This window comes from Colletotrichum navitas (genome assembly GCF_030913465.1).
Source record: "Colletotrichum navitas strain CBS 125086 chromosome Unknown LY79scaffold_92, whole genome shotgun sequence".
Taxonomy (NCBI): Eukaryota; Fungi; Ascomycota; class Sordariomycetes; order Glomerellales; family Glomerellaceae; genus Colletotrichum; species Colletotrichum navitas.
The window spans coordinates 48,270-68,486 of NW_026850638.1; the positions used below are offsets into that span (position 1 = coordinate 48,270).

At 56.6% G+C, this 20,217-nt stretch overlaps 5 protein-coding genes across 5 annotated transcripts; 3 read left to right on the top strand and 2 right to left on the bottom strand.

Moving 5' to 3' along the window:
* Window positions 1-1,965: 1,965 nt before the first annotated feature.
* On the top strand, window positions 1,966-6,527 carry LY79DRAFT_673623 (3-oxo-5-alpha-steroid 4-dehydrogenase-domain-containing protein; the record flags this gene model as incomplete). The annotated part of the gene is made up of 4 exons (XM_060564199.1): window positions 1,966-4,546; window positions 5,517-5,584; window positions 5,643-5,846; window positions 5,931-6,527. The coding sequence occupies 4 exons, from the start codon at window positions 1,966-1,968 to the stop codon at window positions 6,525-6,527; spliced, it is 3,450 nt and encodes a 1,149-aa protein (XP_060409054.1).
* Window positions 6,528-7,142: 615 nt separating this feature from the next.
* Window positions 7,143-9,460, top strand: LY79DRAFT_568524 (uncharacterized protein). The gene has a single exon (XM_060558972.1). The coding sequence runs from the start codon at window positions 7,331-7,333 to the stop codon at window positions 8,996-8,998; it is 1,668 nt and encodes a 555-aa protein (XP_060409055.1). The 5' UTR covers window positions 7,143-7,330; the 3' UTR covers window positions 8,999-9,460.
* Window positions 9,461-9,778: 318 nt separating this feature from the next.
* LY79DRAFT_673625 (uncharacterized protein) lies at window positions 9,779-11,322 on the top strand (the record flags this gene model as incomplete). The annotated part of the gene is made up of 4 exons (XM_060564200.1): window positions 9,779-9,997; window positions 10,045-10,296; window positions 10,432-10,906; window positions 11,048-11,322. 4 exons carry the CDS (start codon window positions 9,779-9,781, stop codon window positions 11,320-11,322), a joined length of 1,221 nt encoding a protein of 406 aa, XP_060409056.1.
* A 919-nt stretch (window positions 11,323-12,241) lies between these two features.
* Window positions 12,242-14,490, bottom strand: LY79DRAFT_411433 (uncharacterized protein). The gene is made up of 4 exons (XM_060553099.1): window positions 14,311-14,490; window positions 13,818-14,249; window positions 13,682-13,758; window positions 12,242-13,624 (listed from the first exon to the last, which is right to left on the bottom strand). The coding sequence occupies exons 2-4, from the start codon at window positions 14,236-14,238 to the stop codon at window positions 12,338-12,340; spliced, it is 1,785 nt and encodes a 594-aa protein (XP_060409057.1). The 5' UTR covers window positions 14,239-14,249; window positions 14,311-14,490; the 3' UTR covers window positions 12,242-12,337.
* A 2,200-nt stretch (window positions 14,491-16,690) lies between these two features.
* Window positions 16,691-19,877, bottom strand: LY79DRAFT_411482 (BRO1-like domain-containing protein). Its single transcript, XM_060553100.1, has 5 exons — window positions 19,766-19,877; window positions 19,450-19,693; window positions 18,652-19,357; window positions 17,348-18,590; window positions 16,691-17,297 (listed from the first exon to the last, which is right to left on the bottom strand). Exons 1-5 carry the CDS (start codon window positions 19,771-19,773, stop codon window positions 16,844-16,846), a joined length of 2,655 nt encoding a protein of 884 aa, XP_060409058.1. The 5' UTR covers window positions 19,774-19,877; the 3' UTR covers window positions 16,691-16,843.
* Window positions 19,878-20,217: the final 340 nt, after the last annotated feature.

The following is a 20,217-nucleotide window of genomic DNA, read 5'->3' on the forward strand; positions in this document are numbered from 1 at the left end:
TGCGCTCATCGTCCAGTCCTTTACTAATGCCCTCCCCCCTTCCTCAGAGGGATTTCATGCCAGGCCAGTTCATGCTGGATGGGGACTCAGCTTTTCAAGGAACCCAGTGGACCATGAGTGACCGATTATTGGGCCCGCAGCGCGTGGGCGAGGCCGGTGTGCGGTCATCCTCCCTATGGTGCCTGTCTTGAAACGAAGGCTCGGGCGCTTTTTCTCTTTTCTCTTTCCTCTTTTTTTTTTTTTTTTTTTGAAAAAGCTGAGAAGGCTCAGACGATGCACACCAGAGCCATATGCGTGTGATAGAGCGCCTCCCCATCCCCGAAGACTGGCCTTAGCACGCACGCACCGGTAATCTGGTGATGGGCTGTTAGTGAAGATTAGCTGCCTTCCCCCCCGTAGGGGATGGAGACGGCGACGCGGGGTCTGTCCCTGTTCCGGAAGTGACGGGCACGGAGCACCGCGCGGGACCCGTTGCGTCATGGCGCGCGGGGGCCATCCATGGGGCGGTGGGTGGCTGGAGACGGAGGAAAGCGCGTACCTAGGAAGTACGTACCTTTTTGGATGTGGCGGAGACATTCACCGCCACATCTTCATTTACCGGCGCCAAACGGGTGGGTATCGTTTCTTCCTTTGTTCTATTTTTCCCGCAGTCTTCGATTTCGGGTGTTCGTTCCATGGTTGAAATACATGTAGGATCGATACCCTGTATGGGGCCTTCCATTCTCTTCGTTTGTGTGTGCCTAGTCTCCCCGTCATCGCCTGGTATCGTGGCGCTGCTAGCTGAGCTTTCGGATAAGCGGGTGGCTTGCTCGCTCGAATTGACGAGTGGACGCGCAAGCTCCGGGGGATGAAGCTCCCGCGTCTGGCGAAGCTTACACAGTACAGGCGAAAATACCTGCTAGACGGCGCATTGAAGCCGCGCGGGTGAATAAGCCGTGAAGGCTATTGCCGTTGTCCCCTCACGAATACCTCCTGAACCAAGCCGGCGTCTGCGTATAGCCAGAGCAATCAGTCGTCACGAGGTAAGGCGGGTGTTGATCGCCACCTCCCATGCCGGTTCTTGAATGTGATGCGCAAGTCATGTCTGAAGTACCTAGACTGTAGGAGCAAACGCAAGGCAGCAAAGAGACAGGATGGATGGGATAGATACACAGCCAGCCGATCGTATCTTTTCCAGCTTACCTACCTACCTATGTACCTACCTAGGTACCCGTCTGCATTCCCCCCCCCCCCAAGTTGGTGGTTGGTGGTGGTTGTGGGGGAAGGGTGCACCGCCACTTGTCCAAGTCCATGACCTGACCATGTCCATCGTTATGTTTCGTTGCGTTGCGTGTTGCGTGCATGCAACTGCGCGCTACTCTTGCCGCCGCCCGTTGCTGTCGCTAGAGCACAAGGTGGTCTTGGCTTTCTTCGGTTTCCAGGTCTTGCAGCCGGAGGAGGCTCAGACTCGCACACTCACTCTCTCACTCTCTCGCACACTCTTTCTCTCTTCTCAAACCAAAACTGTGCCATCCTTCTTGCAACCTGCAAAAAACTGGCTGCTTCATCATCTTGACTACCCGTCACTGTCGACTTCGAGCAGAGGCCGGGGAAAGAGACACAAGCCACCCCCATTCAACCTCCCTCCCAACGGCCGCCCCAGGACCCTCTTTTAGCGGTCGGGGCTATACCGGTACCTACGGTAATTGCTTGCAATAGCCCGGAGGGTTTTCTATTAACAGCCCGCCCGAATGACGACACCTCCTGGAGCTTCACTCTCATTCATTGCCCGCTTACCCGACGGACCCCAACCCCCCCGCCTGCAGCTTCAACAGCTAAGCTGCCTTTCCCGCCTTGAGCAGTAGCAGTCCGACAATACCCTGATTTGCGCCCTCTCCATCCTTTCCCAAGTTCGCCAACAAGTAGACATATTCCCAAAGACAAATCCACTACGCCCCAGTCCGAGACCTCGGGACCCTCGTCGACATGGTGACCCGAAAGCCCGTCTCCGGCGACGAGAGCTACGTCGACACCAACGCCGCCCCCCGCGTACAAGACATGCGAAAGGAGCTATGGAGTGCCACCGACTCTCCGTCCACCGATGCAGACGATGTCTACGACCATGATCTCCAGCAAAATGGCGCCGCCGCCCCGAACCAGCAAATAATACCCCAAGATGTCCCTGAGTCGCTGAGGCCGGGCGGGGCTGCGGCACATGGCCCCAAGATCAGCAATGGTCTTAGGGACGACGTCCAAGGCAGCCGATCCCCGACTGCCGCCGACCCAGACAATATCCCGCTGGTGTTACGGCCGGGTCCATCGCCAGCACGATCCGATACAAACCCCTTCAAGAGGAGGGAGGCCCGAGCAGACTCCAGCTCGACACCGCCGCCCACCAACAGTCCCCCAGCGATGCCCCCGCTGCAGCCTCTGTCGCAGATGAGCACCGGCGAGATGAGTAACAATCCGTGGCAGCCAGCCCTCGACCAGCATGCTCAACGAGCCACACCCGTTAGCGCACAGCAGTCTCCGCCCACCCGCGATAGTGGTGACTCGGAGCGTAATGCCGGGGCTGCTTCTCAAGGCCCCAACCTGCCCACAATACCAACATCTCCAGCACTGCTGTCTCTGCCCTCGGAACCCGCTTCGCCGGCGTGGGATGACCTCCCGGAGAACCAGACAAAGAAGCCAGCAGAGGCGCCGAGGCCGGCAGAGGATGACGTTGCCCAAGCCCAACAAGCGTGGGGTGACTCTTGCTCACAGAAAAAGGGCAAGGGAAAAGCCCCGGCCCCCGTGGAACCTCCCACTGCCGAGGACGCTCCCATGGATGATTGGAACCTCATTGATGTGGATCCGCCCGCTGGACCGCCGCCGGGAAGGTCGCAGGTACCCGAGCAGAACCACCATGCCTCTGAGCACTCTGCAGGTGCAACGGTACCTCCAGCTCTACCGCCACGAAACGACGAAGGTCAACCGCCTCGGCAGCCGCCACGCCCCGTCGACAGCAAGTCCGAGACCTACCAGATCAAAAATATTGCCTGGTACGACCATAGCACCGAGAAGAACCCGCGGATCTCACCCATCCTCGTCCAGAATACCAACGGGCCCTGTCCGCTGCTGGCCCTGGTCAACGCGCTTACGCTGACGACCCCGGCTTCTCTGTCAGACACGGCACTAGTTCAGGTCCTCCGCTCCCGAGAACAGATCAGCCTCGGGTACCTTCTGGACGCCGTCGTCGACGAGCTCATGAGGAGGACGCAAGAGTCGCTGCCGGACGTGTCTTTGCTCTATGAATTTCTCAAGGGGCTCCATACGGGCATGAACGTGAACCCGCGCTTCGTTCCGACTCCAGAGATCGTCAAGGCCTTCAAGCGCACTTCGCTAACACACCTGCACCCGACGGAGCGCGACGACTTGATCCCCGGGACCTTTGAAGATACCAATGAGATGGCGCTGTACTCTGCCTTTGCCATCCCGCTGATACACGGATGGCTGCCGTCCAAGGACGACCCGGCATACGCCGCTTTCGAGCGCCAGGCTGCCTCGTTTGAGGACGTGCAGACGCTCCTCTTCCGGGACGAGGAGCTGCAGGAGAAGCTGGGCACGTTGACGGAGGAAGAAGAGGAGGTTTACTCTGACATCCAGGCGATCAAGGAGTTTTTGGAAACGTCTGCAACGCAGCTGACGCGGTCGGGTCTGGATGTCATTACGAAAGCCATGAAGCCCGGGTCCTTTGCCATCCTCTTCCGGAACGACCACTTTTCCACCCTATATCGGCATCCTACGACACATCAGTTGCTTGTGCTCGTCACCGACGCGGGCTATGCCACGCACGACGAGGTTGTTTGGGAATCGCTAGCTGATGTGAATGGCGAGCGCACCGAATACTACTCTGGCGACTTCCGCATCGTGGGCGGTCAGGGCGAGCAGTCGCAGGGCAGCTCGCGCGCGCAACTGGGGGTCGGCAACAACACGGCAGACGGACTCAGGGTCAATACTGGGAAGGAAAACGGAGGAGACTGGACGTCTGTGCAGGGCCGCGGTCGTCAGAAGAAGCTCGATGCGCCGCCGAACCCACAAGAAACACCTCTGTCACCCAACCACGAGCAGGAGGACAGGGACCTGGCGCTTGCTCTCCAGCTGCAGGAGGAAGAAGAGCAGCGGCACAGGGCGGAACAGTCTGCGCGTCGACGAGAGAGCTTGCTGAGTGAACAGTACATTGAGCAGCAGGCGCGGTTGCAGCAAGGCCCCACGACCAGACGTTCTGCCAATAGGCAGGCTGCACGGGCGAGCGCGGCACGCAGCACGAGCGCTTCCAACACAACAGCTTCACTCGGCAGCCGGCGCAATTCCAACAGCAGTTCGACGGTGCCGCCATCGTCAGGCCGTCAACCGGGTCAGCCGCCGCAGCTGGTGCGGCCACTCGTGCCGGCGATGGCGCCCGCGCGGCGTCAAGGGGTGAACCGGCCGGCGGATGAAGGGGTCGACGATGCGCCTCCGACGTACGAGCAAGCACAAGCGGCAGCCAAGTACGAGCCGCCGCCCGGGCATCCTCACCACCACGCAAGTAGCCCGACTACGGGGCGATATGGGAACGGGGCCGGGCCGTCATTCCCGCTTTCGCCTCCTCGACCGATTGTGGGTGGTGGTCGAGGCCGGGTGATGGGCCCTGGCGGGGTGGTGGGAAGCTCGCAGGGAGGAAGGGAAAGGGATTGCATCGTCATGTGAAGGGCAGACGAGCTCGGGCAGGTCTCATGAATGGGCGTTTTTGTTTCTGTCATGCTTGGTTTCTCGCGCGCGCAAGCATGAATGTTTTGCGCGTATTGGCAAAGCGAGGGACAGAGTTGCAAGTAAAGTTTTTTGTTGTTGTTAGTGGTGTACAAACATGTTGTATCAGCGGACGGCGTTGGAACCATGGCTTACGGTCAGTCAGTCAGTCGACAGTGATGAATCGAAGAGCTTACGAAGATGAAGTTTGGTTATTCTCGTAATATGTGACTGACTACCTACCTACGGAGTACCTACCTACCTATACGGAATTGCAAGTCGATATGCACATCCATCGCATCTCCCAATCGGAGCTTGTAAGGGTGCTGCAAGGTACCATAGTACCTACACTACATGGTGGAGAGAGGAGCCTCCCGATTCGCGGGGTTCCTAGGGGGGCAGGGCAGGTACGGTACCTAGGTACCTAGCTTCCTTGCCCGCTGCTGCATCGTGCCCCAGAGGGAGGGCGGTGTGGTTTTAGCGCGTGTTCGTCCCGGGTTTCCCCCACCCTGGAGCTCTATGCCCGCGTCACTACTGCGATTTTGATGTCATGAAGAAATTCAATTTCTGGCGCACGAAACTCGCGGAACACAACACAACACCACACCACAACACCACGCAAGCACAGGTCGTTTGCGAAGTGGGGGGGTCTATTTCAGATCGTGTTCTTTTCTAAATCATTTACTATCCAATTCCACCGGGGCCCATCAATTGGTATTCCATCTGACACTGACACACTCGGATTCGAACCGCCATGTCGCTGATCGAAGGGTGGCTCCCGCCTACGCGGGAGAATTGGGAAACCATCACGACCGTGTGGCAGCTCTCGTGGCCGGTGGTACGTCGGATATCCTCTCTACCACCACACTGCTAACGTGTATGACTCCTATCGGCAGTTCGGCTCACTGCAGCATGTCATCAGCTGGTATGGCATGGGCAAGACGTCGGTCCAGAGCCGCCTCAACATCCCCGGCCGCGTCGCCTGGTTCCTAATGGAAATACCCGGCGTTACGACGCTGCTGTACATCATGAACACCCTGCCGGGCCAGGTAGGCATTGATGATTTGCCGTGGCAGAACAAGGTGCTCGCTGGATTGTTTGTACGTTGCCCCTCCGTATACCTCTTTTGAAAACCGTCATGGGCTGGGTCCATGTCGCTGACTGGACGATTTCGATTTCCGCAGACGATACACTACGCCTACCGCGCCGTCCTCTTCCCCATCATCCAGCCCTCCATGTCGCCCATCCACGTCCTCGTCGCCCTCATGGCCGTGTCCTTCCAGCTCATGAACGCCGCCTGCCTGGGTAGCTACCTCGCCGCCTACGGCCCCACCACCCAGTCGCAGTGGGACAAGGCCCTCGGCCTCGGCGGCGTCGCCCAGTTCGTCGCCGGCATCGCCATCTTCTACCTCGGGCTCACCGGCAACTACCTGCACGACGAGGAGCTCCGCGAGATCCGCCGGGCGGAGCGGCGCCGTCAGGAAAAGATCGCCCGCGAGCAGAGGCGGGAGGGCGCTCAGGCCGTCAGCGTCGACAAGCACTACCGGATCCCCGAGGCCATGCTCTTTCGCTACATGCTGTTCCCGCACTACTTTTGCGAGTGGGTCGAGTGGTTCGGCTTCTGGATGGCGAGCGGGTGGAGCGTCCCCGCGCGCGCCTTCTTCCTGAACGAGATCTTTGTCATGTTCCCGCGCACGAGGAGCGGTCGCCGTTGGTACATCGAGCAGTTTGGCGAGGAAAAGGTGAGGAGGAAGTGGACCATCATCCCGGGAGTGTACTGAGGGAGTCGCCGTGCGAGTCGGGACGGGGACAGACGGGGTTTGAATGAGAGAGAGGAGGGAATGTGGGCTCTTGAAAATGCGAATCTGGGCGAGCCGCTGTGGTCGTGTAAGCTTGGCTGTGAAGCCATGTAAGGATGAGTGCAAGATAAGCAAGCTAAGCTAGCTTGGCTTTTTGCGACACCCGTGACAGTTGTACGTATTGATAAGAGACTGTGCTTCTGTAATAAGTGAACTCCCCACGCCCTCTTCGATATCTAAGCCCACCTCGTGCGTCGTCCTCATGGCACCTGAGGCGGGGGGGGGGGCCGGGCATTGTGTTTCTCGCCGTAGCTCGTAGCTGATCAAATACCGCTAGCCCTTCGCTGTCTCGCCGATTAGGGAGATACATGGCAAATCTCAACTTGGGCAACGTGGCTTTCCTCGGGTTAGAGACCCTGTGAGAGACCAATCTCATTGCCTCCCTCCCCTCGCTCACCAAAGCTCTTCTTTCAGCCCCACGAGGGAGGCTCTGAGACTTGTCTTACGCATCCAATGAGGCTGCCACCCAGTGCGCATATACACTTAGGTACACTTTCCGATTAAAGTTCAGGAGGACGTACCTAATGCAACCTCTCCCGACAGTTAGCGAATCAAAGGTGCAGCTCAACATTGATGGACGCAGGCGGCACGAGCTTCAACTTAGGCATTCACGCCTTTGTATGCAGCCTGACACCGACCTTGTATTATAAGACAAGTGGTTTAGAAAAGGGTCGCATCATCACAATCCGGGCCGCCCTCCAAAACCCCAAGAGTCCAAGTTCACAATGCAGCTCACCTACCCCGACATCGTCCGCCGGCTCTACGACCTCGAGCGCCTAGCCGAGCCGCCAGCCCCGGGGGAGCGCGGCGGTTGCATGTCGAGCTACGACCGGCGGTCTCGCTACGACCCCGAGACGGACCGCTACATTGACTGGGACGCCAACGACGACGGCGGCGGCGTCATCCGGGAGGAGGGCCAGTGGGTCGTCGCCTTTGAGCAGCGCGGGCCCGGCGTCATCTGGCGCAGCTGGTCCGCCATGCCCGGCGTCGGCCGCATCCAGGTCTTCATCGACGACGACGAGCAGGACGCCGAGCCGGCCGTCGACTTGCCCTTTCGGGACTTCTTCGACCGCTTCCAGGACATGCCGTGCAACTTCCCCTCCATCGCGCCGACGCTGTCGCGCGGCCGCAACAGCTTCATCCCCATCCCGTACAACAAGTACGCAAAGATCCGCCTCGGGCCCGGCTGGGGGGCCTACTACCACTTCACGTACACGTCGTTCCCAGAGGGTACGCAGCTGCCGTGCTTTGACGGCACCTTTGACCGGGAAGCGTGCCTGGCCCTGGCCGCGGCCGACCGCAAGCTGAGCCGGCGCGGCTGGTCCGCGCTGCCCCGGGCCAAGGGCGACACGCTGGAGACGCTCACGGTCACCGTGCCTCCTGGGAAGGTCCAGGACGTAAGAGAGATCACGGGGAACCGGGCCATCACCGGCATACGCGTCGTGCCGCTGGATATGCCCGAGGACCCCCAGCGGACGGCCCAAGTCCTGCGAGAGCTCGTCTTCCAGGTCACTTGGGACAACGACGAGTCGCCGAGCGTCTGGGCACCGCTCGGCGACTTCTTCGGCAGCGTCCCCGGAATCCAGACGTATCGGGCCCTCCCGCAAGGGTCGACCGACGGCGGCGGCTTCTACAGCCACTGGTTCATGCCCTTCTCCGAGCGCGCCGCGATCAAGGTGGGCAACGACGGCGAGGAGGAGCGGAGGCTCCTGTTCGCCGTCTGCCACCGCCCGCTAGAGAAGCCGGCCGCGGACATGCTGCGGTTCCACGCCAAGTGGCACCGGGACGCGTTCCTCGAGAAGCCCGCCCGGGAGGGCCGCGGCATCGACTGGCCCCTCCTGATGCTGGGGGGCGGCAGCGGGCCGGGCCGGTTCTGCGGTGTGCAGATGCACGTCTGGAACCGCTGGGAGGAGCCCGAGGTGCCGGCGGACGACTGGTGGTACGGCGTCGGAGGGCGCAAGTCCGTCGACTGGTGGTGGGGGGAGGGCGACGAGAAGTTCTTCGTCGACGGCGAGCGGTTCCCGTCCACGTTCGGCACCGGCTCCGAGGACTACGTCGGCTACGCGTGGGCCGCGGAGCCGCCCTTCCCCACGTTCGAGAGCGCCTACGCCTGCCAGCCCCACGTCGAGCTGGACGCCAACGGGCACACGTCCGTCTGCCGCTTCCACGTGTGCGACGACGTGCCCTTCCGCGACAGCTTCGAGGCGTACATTGAAAAGTACAAGCCCAACGACTGGGGCCGCGCCAACAAGTGCCTCTACGCCGTCGTCGCGTACTGGTACCAGAGGGCCGGCGGCCGCGACGCGTACGCGAGCGTCCCGGTGGAGGAGCGGTACTTGGAGCAGAAGAGCCCTGCCGGCCAACGGACCGGGACGCGCGGGGACGAGGTGTAAAAAAAAAAAAAAAGGAGTCTTTGGATCCTGCCCTTTGTGGGCCTCAGAACGAAGGAGGGGGCGGGGGGACTATGAGGCGATCGTCTGACGCTGTAATGGGCAGAACCCGCTACTGATCTTGCATCGTCGGGGAACAATCCTTTCGTCTGGCGTATACCTAGTCTCAGGAGGAAACCACAACTCGCAGAAGACTGCAGACGTGACGGGACGCTATAATGTAAGGGTTGAAGTCATGTAAGTTGTGAACCAAGAACAAGACTTTTGTTCCGTCTCATATAATTATACGTCTATATAACTACATCTTATGAAACAGGGTAAACAGAACCATGAGCCCTAGTATATTACGAGCTTTCGTATGGCGTGTGTGTATAGGTTGCCAACACCGGACTCGTGGGGGCAAGATAACACCCTTCAGAACCCAAGACAACTTAGAATTTCTAGATGCAGGTCTAGCGTAACCCCGCATTGCAAAGACAACGCTAGATTTCAGTACCGGAATCTTAGACAAGCCTTCGAGCTGAGCCGACTGGTTATATGAAACAGAGCATGTACGCCGCTGAGACAGTCGCGATAATCTATTGATCTGTTGCCGCTAAGCCATCAGCCTTCCCTTTCTTCCCGCCGTCTTATCCGCCCCCGTGTGTCTGTTTCCCTCGTGGCTCTCCATGAGGGACGCATCGACTCTCCAGGCTTTTATAGAGCCCTTGGGTCGGGCCCGTTGCCTGCTCGTCGGGTCGCGGACGCCAAGGATCCCAGGGCTCCGCAGTCTCAGTACCGACGATGAAGTTGTCCAAGGGCATTCCGATGCGCCCGAGAGAGGCACGCGTCATCTACCTGAGCTGCCTCACTTGCATCCTTCTTCTCATGAGAGCTCTCGGCTATAGCGTGTGGCTGCACTCCGACGTTTACACGTCCCCCCCTGTTCGGAAGCGTCGCCGACACGCTCACGAACCCAAACGGCCCCAGCAATGGCGCAAGTTCGTCGACGCAGAACGAGCCGTATCTCAGCGGGCTCAAGTATTCCTTCATATTGCCAACCTATGTAGGCCTTCCCTCCTCCCGGCCCAACTATCGATGAGAATCGTCGTCGACTAATAGCCGGGAATGCCAAGACGGCAGACATACCGCTCGCCATCGAGTTTCTCCAATCCTTCATGTGCCTCTGCACCGACTACAGGGAGATCAACATCCATGTGATCGTGTCCGACTTGTCTGAGCATGAGCTCTTCTGCTCCGCGTTGGACGACCTGGCGCCTTGCAGGGAGAGGTTCAGCATCTTCCCTGTGCCTCCGGGGAACGTAGACGGACTAAGGCTAAACATTGAAATTGTTAACCTCTTTAATATACTCCTGCCTGTGTTCTACACGCTGACAGGCGGAAATATTACGGCCGACGACACGTCAGCGCTGCTCCGGGAGCGCGGCAAGTACTAGTACCAGACGATCAAGAAGCTGGCGGCGGCGGCGGCGCTTGAGTACGACTGGGCGCTGTGGGTCGACTCCGAGTCCATCGTCGTGCAGCCGTTTAGCGCGCGCCGCGCGTTTGGCGTATACGCCCGGGCTCCAACCGTGTGGCGGTCGAGGCTCGCGAACCGCGACTCGATGCGGGCCATCATGAGGGACGCGGCGGGCGTGCTACGCCTGGCGGACGACACGTTCGGCCCGGACTTTTGGAACCTCGAGAGCCAGCAGTGGATGGTTGAGAAGGCCGTCCTTGACGACCTCGTCTGGCACGTCGAGGCCGCCCACGGCCAGGATTTCTGGGCCGTCTGGGCCGCGCATGGCGGGCCCTTTGAGGTCAACCTGTACAACCTGCACGTCCACTCGAGGAAGCTCGAGACGACTGACCCCTTGTTTAGGAAATACCGCGTCCTAGAGACGGAGATGGAGATGGGCAAGTACAGCGTGTGTAAGTGCAGCTCTTCTTCTTTTTTTCTTTCTTTTCTCTCCCTTGTTTTGTGTATATATTGACTCGCAAACCGTGGGCTATCTAACCTTTTCTTTTTTTCTTTTTTTTTGCTGACCACCCTTCTTTTCTTTCTTTTTGCAGTGGAAGCGAGTACGCAGCAAATCAAGAACGACATGTCGGGCACCGGGCTGCTGGAGAGAAGCTTCTACTTTCTCCGGATGCCAGACATATCGCAGAGGCTCTCGAACATGCTGCACGATTACGGCATAGACATTTACCGGTTGGACACGGTCGAGGGCATGGTGCCGGAGGAGATTGAACGGTTCCTCCTCGACACGCCGGTCAACATGCTGTGCTCGGCCGTGCCCCCGTTATATGAGTGGTGGAAGGAGAGGAACATGACCATCGGCCAGTGAGTCCTGCAATGCATTGGTTTTGTCTGTTGTATAATCGAATTCTGTAGTCGGGTATTTTCAACGGTTTGGAGCTTTGGGGGGTTTCCGTTTATATCGTTGTGGATGGAGCGTGGGCTATAACGACGTGCCAAAAAGATACCAAAAAGTGGCGCCCAGGAGGGAAGGGCTGTGTAAAGTTCAAGAGATGAAGCATCTTTTGTTCAAGGAACTTCATTTACCAACGCCTCTGACGCCGTCGTTAAGGCTACGTCGTTGGGCAAATGTTACTCCAGTCTCCGCTTGTGAGAGAGATTGGCACTCAGGACGGAACCAGAAGACCCTAATCCAAGTCCGACAAAAAGGAAGGGGAGGGGGGGTTATTGTTGCCAACCCGGTTCCCGTGACTGGTTGAGTCAATTTCAAGATTTAGGATGGCCATTTCTGGTTCCCCCTTTTTGTCCATGTCTAGACGCATGATCGTACGTCAAGGAGTTTCTGATAGTCGGAGATTCCCGGCGTCGTGTACAATTACATTACATCCCATCGTACTTAGACGGGAGAAAGAGACGAGGAGCGATTCGTTCTGTATGATCGTACCTGGTTAGTACACAGAAGAGATGCAAACGACGGTCCATCATAGAACGAAATCAAGTCAATTAACAAAAACAACGACAACCTGCTGCCTTCTGCTAGTCCTTTCTGCCGCTAATGATCTCCCTTGCGAAAACCCTCCTCTCGTGCGTCTCCTAGACTCTCTGCTTCAGGAACTGGGACCCGCCGAGCCCACATTCTGGTCAGGTGGGTTGCCAAACATGTTCCGAATGTCAGTCTGGTTTTTGGTCTGACCTTTGATAAGGCCCCATGACTTTCGGATTGTTCCCTTCAGGTTGAGGGAGCTAATCCGCTTCCTCAGAGACAAGGTTTTGCCGCCTTCGTTCGGGTCCGAACTCCCTTTTGGCTTCGTCGAGTCTGTTTCTTTGGGCTCATGGAAACTGACCTTCATCTGCGTCACGCGTTCCACTGGGTTGTTTGCCACCTAGGAAAGACCTCCCTGGTTGGTACGCGGGGTTGCATCCGGCTTATCACCGTCGAAATCGCCACGAGGATCAAACGGATCCTGATTACTGTCGGCGGTTGTTTCGGACGAATGTTGCATTCGTCTCCGGGCGGAACCGCCACGAGGATCGAACGGATGATCGAACGGATCCTGACTGCTGTCGGCGGTTGTTTCGGACGAATGTTGCATTCGTCTCCGGGCGGAACCGCCACGAGGATCGAACGGATTCTGACTGCTGTCGGCGGTTGTTTCGGACGAATGTTGGATTCGTCTCCGAACGGAACCGCCACGAGTATCGAACGGATTCTGACTGCTGTCGGCGGTTGTTTCGGACGAATGTTGGATTCGTCTCCGGACGGAACCGCCACGAGGATCGAACGGATGATCGAACGGATTCTGACTGCTGTGGGCGGTTGTTTCGGACGAATGTTGGATTTGCCTCCGGGGGATATCTCCTTGGTCAACCGTTTGCGTTCGATTGTCTTGAGTGGTCTTCCCGCCAAGGACAGCAATATCATTGTCGTCGTAATCGTCGTCATCGTCATCGAGGGAGTATATCGCAGGGTCAGCGCCGCCGGCAAGACGCCACATTCTTAGCACATCCCACTGCAAGAGCAGGATGTCGTAGTCGGGTAATGCGTTAGGATCTTGAGCTGTGATGGTGAAGAGCTGACCATTCTCAACGGGCCGCCAGGTTGCCAGATTGACAGCTGCCAGATGACGGTTGGGATCCGGCGTCTCGAGCATGGCGATAGGGTCTGCTGAAAGGTTGACCGGCGACTTCAGAGTCGGGATATTGGTATCTCTCAACCAATGAAAGCGTAGTTGAATAGACCATTCCTGTGGTGGCTTGGTATTCTTGGCAACTTTGGCAGCTCTGGTAGGGGTGGTTCTGGTGGAGGGGGAACCGATGGGAGTGGGTTGGATAGCGGCGCCAGTGTTGGACGGGCTCTCAGAAAGCCTGGCTTCACCCATCGGCTCAAAGGCAAAGAGTCCCCGACCCCACCAGTCGTGTAGCTGTGGGCTCAACGATATCATGTTTGCACATGTGTCAACAAGATTCATGTTAGTGGCCCCAGGGGCATGACGCCCACACAGCTTCTTGGTAAGTGTGCTAATCCGATCCTGTCCCCAGAAGAGTGCCATATCTTGCAGAAAGTCACCCGTTTGAAACCGATGCTTCAACGACGCGAACGGGAAGATATGGCACACTTGGGGGTATGGGGCGCCTGTGACTACGCATCGTTTTCCATCCCGGTCGGCTGCCTGTAAACCAGCCCACGTTAAGACAGAATAAAAGTGATAGTGAGGTTTAGTACTTACGGAGACAGACTCATTTGTGTTTCGTCGCCGATAGCGATCTTCACTATCTTCCTCGTTTCTAGAACCCAATCCACGAACTGCAGAGATGTCAGCTTGATCTGGAGCCATCCATCGGATGAAGAGCAAGGGGACTTACAAATATGCAGCAATTTCGGAAAGGCATTATTAATCTTGTACAGCTGAACCGTTACAACACTCTCTGTAGATGGATCGCGCAAGTCTCTGAGCAACTGCACTAGTCGACTGGTAGGCATTGTCCAAAGCCCAACCCACAAAGAGGCTAGGGCCAACCCTGGACAATCCAGGGCCTCCAGGGCAGCTTGCACCTCAGTAATGAGAGCCATTCTTGTGTTGTGCTCGTCAATATATTCTGACGAGCCTGCGCGAGGTGGGGAGCACACTTTGTTGGAGGTCAAAAAGACCTCGAGTGCTGCTTCGTCTAGAACTGTCGGACTATGAGTGTCTACGAGAGTGTAGAACTCTCGCAGTAGGTTGAACGACCTGTTGATTTTGGCCGTGTTGACGTTCCCGGCGACTGGGTTCGACGGGCTGGACATGTTTGATGAGACTAAGTGAGAAGAAATTAGTCTGAAGTCTTAAGTTTCTGGGGACCATTTCTCGTCACTTACCTATCCGGTGATGGACGAGGAAAGATTGAGTATGAGTGAGGAAGAGAATGAAGAGAATGAAGAGAATGAAGAGAATGAAGAGAATGAAGAGAATGAAGAGAATGAAGAGGATGAAGAGGATGAAGAGGATGAAGAGGAAGAGGAAGAGGACGAAGAGGTTTAAGAAGAAAAAGTTGAAGGCGCGAAAGTCGTAAGTAAGGTTGGCACCTTCCCAGGGAAGCGGCTGTTGGTTGAGTGCCTACCGGTATGTACGTACCTAGCTAGCCTGCAGGTGCCTTGGTGGGGTAGCTTCCCGCGTGACCCACTACTGCCTGCCAAAGAACCTTCCTGAGAACCAAGGTACCCCCCAGCACTTGCCAACGACAAACGCTGGCACTCAACGGCTTCTGTTTGTTACATCTATTTACCTATGCAAAGGCACCTATGTGTCCGTACTTTGTCTCGTTATACAAAGTACATTGCCACTTTGACACACCCCCTAATGTCTAAGGCCATGTATTGTACTAAAACGTTCCCAAGAACTGACGATAGGTTGATGACAGGAATTAAGCTAGCAACGTTTGATATACACCTGGCTACCTTGGTAGGCTAGGTTGAAAGTCGATGCATTATGTACACGTGCTTCTGACTATCAATGATTGGAAAGAACAGGTGGAACCTCTGTTTGTTATCTCCAATGCATACCTAGGTCGTAGGTACTTTGTCCCCTTCTGTGTGTCCGTCTTTGCGTAGGTACGTAGCTACAGTGCAAATGTGCTGTAAGATGCAAGATTTTCTTGGATGCTCAATACAGCTGCGTTGCGTTATGAGATACAAGATGCTTGGATAGAACCTGTTACCGATGAGCCCTCGTCTCCTTTATCTGTCTTCTAAAGGTCTCCTTGACTTACTTACATCCAGTCCCATTGGCACCCTGGCTTTCCAAGTAGACATGCGACTCTCTGGTCCTCTCTACCTCCGATCATTAAGTCCAAGGGACCATCAGCCAGACAACCATCTAGACACCCAGTCTGAAATGGCGCCGCCCAAAGGGTCCCGATTTACTTTGACTGTTCCTGGGTGACCACTAACCCTCGCCCACAGGCCACAAACCCGTCAAAGTCCTCCCCCACTTTGCGTGCGGGACTAGAGAACTGTGCGCGAGGATGTTCTCATCTTCCAGCTTAGCTACTGGTCCCCTCGAGCTGCAGGCGACTAACATTGCTGGTACCTTGACCACACCCTTGTCGTTTACCATGGCTTACCGCAAAGCCGCCTAACCTTATTCTATAATACTATCAGTACGTTAGGCTACAGCGCAGTAGCAACTCGTCAGGTCGCCGCCGGTTGAACTTTTCCTTTCCACCACTTCTTAGTCACAGCCTCTGTTTCCTTGTAAGGCATAGCGAACTCCCTGCAAAACACCTCATATAAGTCGTTTGTACCCATCCTCAGGTCTTAAGTCACAGACAAAAGCATCGCCAAGATTGGATAACAGATGTGCTATAACGAAGACAATACAGGAGCAAAAAGCTTGCCTGTGGGTGTGCGACTGTAGATAAGTAACGTTGGAGAAAAATTGAAGAGCACATGGCTGCCTTTGAATGCCTCTTACGGAAAGTAAAGGATGAAATGAGTAGGCTTAAAGAGAGAAGGGGGGGCGCGAAGGCGAGAGGAGGCCTGACAGGCAGCCTCCCCTAGGCTTAGCCACGCCTTATAGGACGTTAAGCATGATGACGCTACAAATAGCAACAAGGCGGTTAACGAAGGAAGAAGGCGGGAGCCATTGGCTTATATATGGAGAGCGGACGGAATCCCGAGTTTTCCAACGGGTATGGTCGGTGAAGCTGAAGTTGCTTATATCGGGCTTCCGAGTTGTGGGGAAGAGGGTGGTTTGCATTCACACCCTCGGAACACAGGTAGGTCCCTCTTCGGCTCGCACAGGCACACAATACACAATGGTAGTAACACAGTCGATACAAAAACACAGTACAAGCATCATGCTCGATACTTCAACGCAAATACGTAGTACCCAACCTCGGAACGTCGTCCCACATAGGCCAACCCGAAGAAGACATTTTGTTTTTCCAACGGTCATATGTTCTGGCACCATGGGCTGCACAGGTCGGCAGTATGTAGACACACACCATCCGAAACAACAGCGAACACGCGGCAAGGGTTTCAGACGTGGTCGTGGCGCGGATAGAGTGCAATATTGGTTGTCGGGATCTAGGCTATAACGAAACATCTTCGAGGAATCTAGCCCCTTTAATGAAAAATACCCAAGGAGCCATTGCTCTGTAAACACCAAGTCCTTTTACCGTCTCGATCCCGCAAAGGTAACGGGGTCTGTCTAGTTATTTTTGCAATTCACCACCCACCCAATGAAGCAAAGCGTGCTTTGTGACGGAGCTATGATATATTGAGCGAGACGACACAAACCCCCTCAGCAACGCCGAACCCGATCGCTCGCCTCCCCTCGCCGGAAGACCAAATACACCAACGGACAACCTTACTGCCTCTTTCCCCTGGGAGGCGGGAACCGTGTCGTGTCCTATCCGAACTTGATCCCGGAGCCGGGGTTCCAAGTGCCCCCTTGCGGCTGCTGCTGCTGCTGCGGCGGCGGCGGCGGCTGGTTCGCCGTGTTCTGCGTCGGCGGCTGTCCGTTGGCTGATGCCGGTGCCGGAACCGGTGCGCCGCCGGGTTGACCCCCGAACTTGATGCCCATGTCGGGCTGCCACATGCCTGCCATGGCGGCGGCAGGTCTCGGGTGCTGCGGCTCAACAGTCGAGCCGGCCCATGATTGGATGTGAGCCTCTGCCGGTGAGTGTCGAGCAGAGCCTTGCTGTTGCTGTTGTTGTTGTTGCTGCTGCTGTTGCGGTGCGGTGCCGGGGACTACGCTCGCGTTGAAGTAGGACTGAGCCCGCGGGTCGTAGTTTGAGCCAGTCGGAGAGTGGACCGGTGATCTGTTGATGTTGAGGGAACCGAGTGGGGGCATGTTGATCTCTCTAGCACATGGTCAGTAAAGGGGTTCCGTCGAGATTCAACTTTGACGTACTCTTCGAGGCTCTTGGCGTCTATCCGCCGCTCCGCAGCCCATGCCTTGACCGGATCCCGGAAATTCGGGCCCACCACCTTGCTCAAGTCGTTGTAGAACTTCCGCCCGACATCAACGTTGTTGACGATCTCCTTGTACTTGTAGTAGGCGTTGTCGAGCCTCTGCAGCGCCTGCTCGCGCTCACGGCTGCCACTCGACAGGTTCTTCTTCTGACTCTCAAACTCACGGTTGACTCTCTGCACTTCCGACATCAGTCGCTCTTGTTCATCCTCTTCCTTGGCGACGGCCTCAATCTCAGCGTCGTACAGCTTGTCGAGACGCTTCTCAAAGAAGTCCTCAAAGTGCGCCGGGACGATAGCCGTCGTCGGGTACGTCCTCTCGAGACGTGCTGCTTCCTTGAGGATATCCGGCTTGATGTCGTCCGTCCTGGCCTTTTCTCGCAGCGCGTCCACCTTCTTTCTCCTCTTGGACTCGAGCCGGAGGACATCGTTGTAAGCTCCGCGAAGCCTTCCTATCACCGGCTTCAGGGGCTCTGGGATGTCCATCCGCCTGGAGGAAGGCACATAGTCCATGATCGCCCGATCCGAACCAGAGAGCATCTCGAGCATGTCTTGAACCTCCCTGTATTTGTCCCTCACGACAGCATCGCTGCTCGTACTGCTCGCAAAGTAGCCCTCAATCTCTGCCACCTGGGCCCAGAACCGGCTTCCCTGAGGGTCGCTTCGACTGTCAGGCCTTGACCACCGATCAGTGCCGTACTTGCGTCTCATTCGGTTGTCTTCTTCCTCTTCCGCAGCAAGGATCGCCTTGCCTTCGTTGAAGACCGCAAGATCGGCAGTCCGCAATTTGTCGATATCTGAGAACGCTCGTTGGATTCGGCCGATGGCGTCCGCTTGTCGTATCTCCTCCGCATGATGCACCAAGCTGTGGGGCAAGCCCAGCGGCTTCTCTAGAGCCTGCAGCGAGCCTGGTAGGTTGATGGAGCTCAGCATGGCATGCAGCTTCTCAGTTTGCGTCTCCATCTGTCCGATAATGTTCTCGTTGACTATCCGATCGCGAAGTTGCTCGTAGATGGTGATTGCGGCGTGGACAGAGAACGGGACGAGTTTAGTGAAGAGTGCAGGGCCGAACTCGGCCTGCTCTCCGAGGTAATCGAAAGGATTGGCCACCTGTGGAGGCACTCTGGCAACAGCCATGTTGGCTCTGTCGAGAGTCTTGAGCTCCGACTTTGGCGGGACATGCTCTTGAATACGGGTCAGTCTAGGCTCTTACCCAATCCCCCCATGGGGTCCATCAATACTCACGAAGGTAAATCACGTCGTTGTCCTTTTCGGCCCGCTTCAAGTCCTCTTCGACCTTGCGCTTCAGGCCGTTTAGGTCCTCAAGCACAGCCTTGTTGAGGTAGCCGCCCCTGCTCTCCTTTATACCCTCGCTGACGCAGGCAACAGCGTCCTGCAGACGAGCAACTTCTTCACCGTATCTCCTCTTCTCAAGGCAGTCGCGCGCGGCGCGGTACTGCGCGGCACCAGCGAAGTGATGGTGCTTCGCGCTCATGTGGTGGATCCAAGCCGAGCTAATAGCTTCGCTCTTCATCGCAGCCTCCCCCGCCAAGTTGTAGAGATCCGACACGCGGGCGGCCAGCCGGGCGATGATGGCATCTTTGTACTCGTCCATGGCGGCCTTCTGCCAAAAGCACTCTTGGGACTGCGCCAGTAGCAGGTACGAGAGCGACTCGAGGGTATTGGCGTCCATGTCCTCGGGAGGGTCAGACATGCGCAGCTCAGGCAATATCTCCTTCCGCATGTGGTCCAGCACCCCGGCCGCCGAGGCGAAGTATCCAGCGGCGGTTTTAAGCCCTTCTCCACCTCTTGACTGAGCAACAGCAAGCTGGGAGTATAGGGAGGCGAGGTTGTAGAGGATGTTCATGAGTTCGTACTTGAGATTGTTCCGCACCATCGGTCGCTCGGTGTTGTAGCCCAGGGCTGGGTACCACGTGAATTCGGCGCCGATCTACAAGCACAGTCATGTCAGTATTCTAGAGGGAGAAAAAAACAACAACAAAAAACACCCCGTATTGTTTCGACAGCGCCGTGGAGACGTACGTCAATTGGGAATTTGCCGCCGATCCACACCAGCTGCCCCGCGTACGCCTGGAGCTTCTTGATGCCACTAGGGTGCGGCTCCCTCACGTTAACCGCATCCCGTCGCAGGGCGTCAATGACCTCGAGGTCCTGACGGAACATGTCTGGGTGCTGGTCATATTTGGTGTTGATGTACTGTCGTATCGTCGATGAGAGCGACAGGTGGGTGGATTTGCGAAAGGGCAGCGACAGAATGTTAGATATGCTAGGCATGGCAAGAAATAGCAGTCAGCAAACCTTTGTTCGGGTCTCGAGAGCGGGACAGCGGGTAACTCACGTTTTCATCTTGAACGAAGACTCCTTGCAGTGCTGGAAATGCGGCGTTGGAGGAGCTTCGATCTACGCCGGAAGCCTTATGACTTCATCTCTCGGAACGTGGAAGAAGCAGCCCAACGCTGCGCCAAGGCAAACTGACGTTGGCGGGGCTCGGACGCAATGTGGCTTGACCTAACTTCGTGCAGGTGGGGGTGGGTCGTGGCTGAAGCGCTTTCAAGGCTAGTGGCCGCCTGTCACTCCTATGATTTTTGCCTGGATGACAAGGCCAAATCTGTTCATCCTAGGTATTTGAACATGCAATCCTAAGAGGTAAAGTAAAGTAAAGACTTGGAGACTGGACCGTGTGTACCCAAATTGCTTTGAAGTATTTCCAACTTCTTCATATCATTTGTTGGTACACTAGTTCTATAAACTTTGGAAGGAACCGTCGGTTGCCTTTCCTTGCACCTGCTA

Excerpts from the sequence above, each read along its gene's own strand:
- LY79DRAFT_568524 (XM_060558972.1), top strand. The coding sequence starts at position 7,331 with ATGCAGCTCACCTACCCCGACATCGTCCGCCGGCTCTACGACCTCGAG.
- LY79DRAFT_411433 (XM_060553099.1), bottom strand. The coding sequence starts at position 14,238 with ATGTCCAGCCCGTCGAACCCAGTCGCCGGGAACGTCAACACGGCCAAA. Across the intron at positions 13,759-13,817 it reads TCCGAAATTGCTGCATATTT|TTCGTGGATTGGGTTCTAGA; the intron begins GTAAGTCCCCTT and ends ACATCTCTGCAG. Across the intron at positions 13,625-13,681 it reads ACACAAATGAGTCTGTCTCC|GCAGCCGACCGGGATGGAAA; the intron begins GTAAGTACTAAA and ends GCTGGTTTACAG.
- LY79DRAFT_411482 (XM_060553100.1), bottom strand. Across the intron at positions 19,358-19,449 it reads GCGGCAAATTCCCAATTGAC|ATCGGCGCCGAATTCACGTG; the intron begins GTACGTCTCCAC and ends CTGTGCTTGTAG. Across the intron at positions 18,591-18,651 it reads CAACGACGTGATTTACCTTC|AGCATGTCCCGCCAAAGTCG; the intron begins GTGAGTATTGAT and ends CCCGTATTCAAG.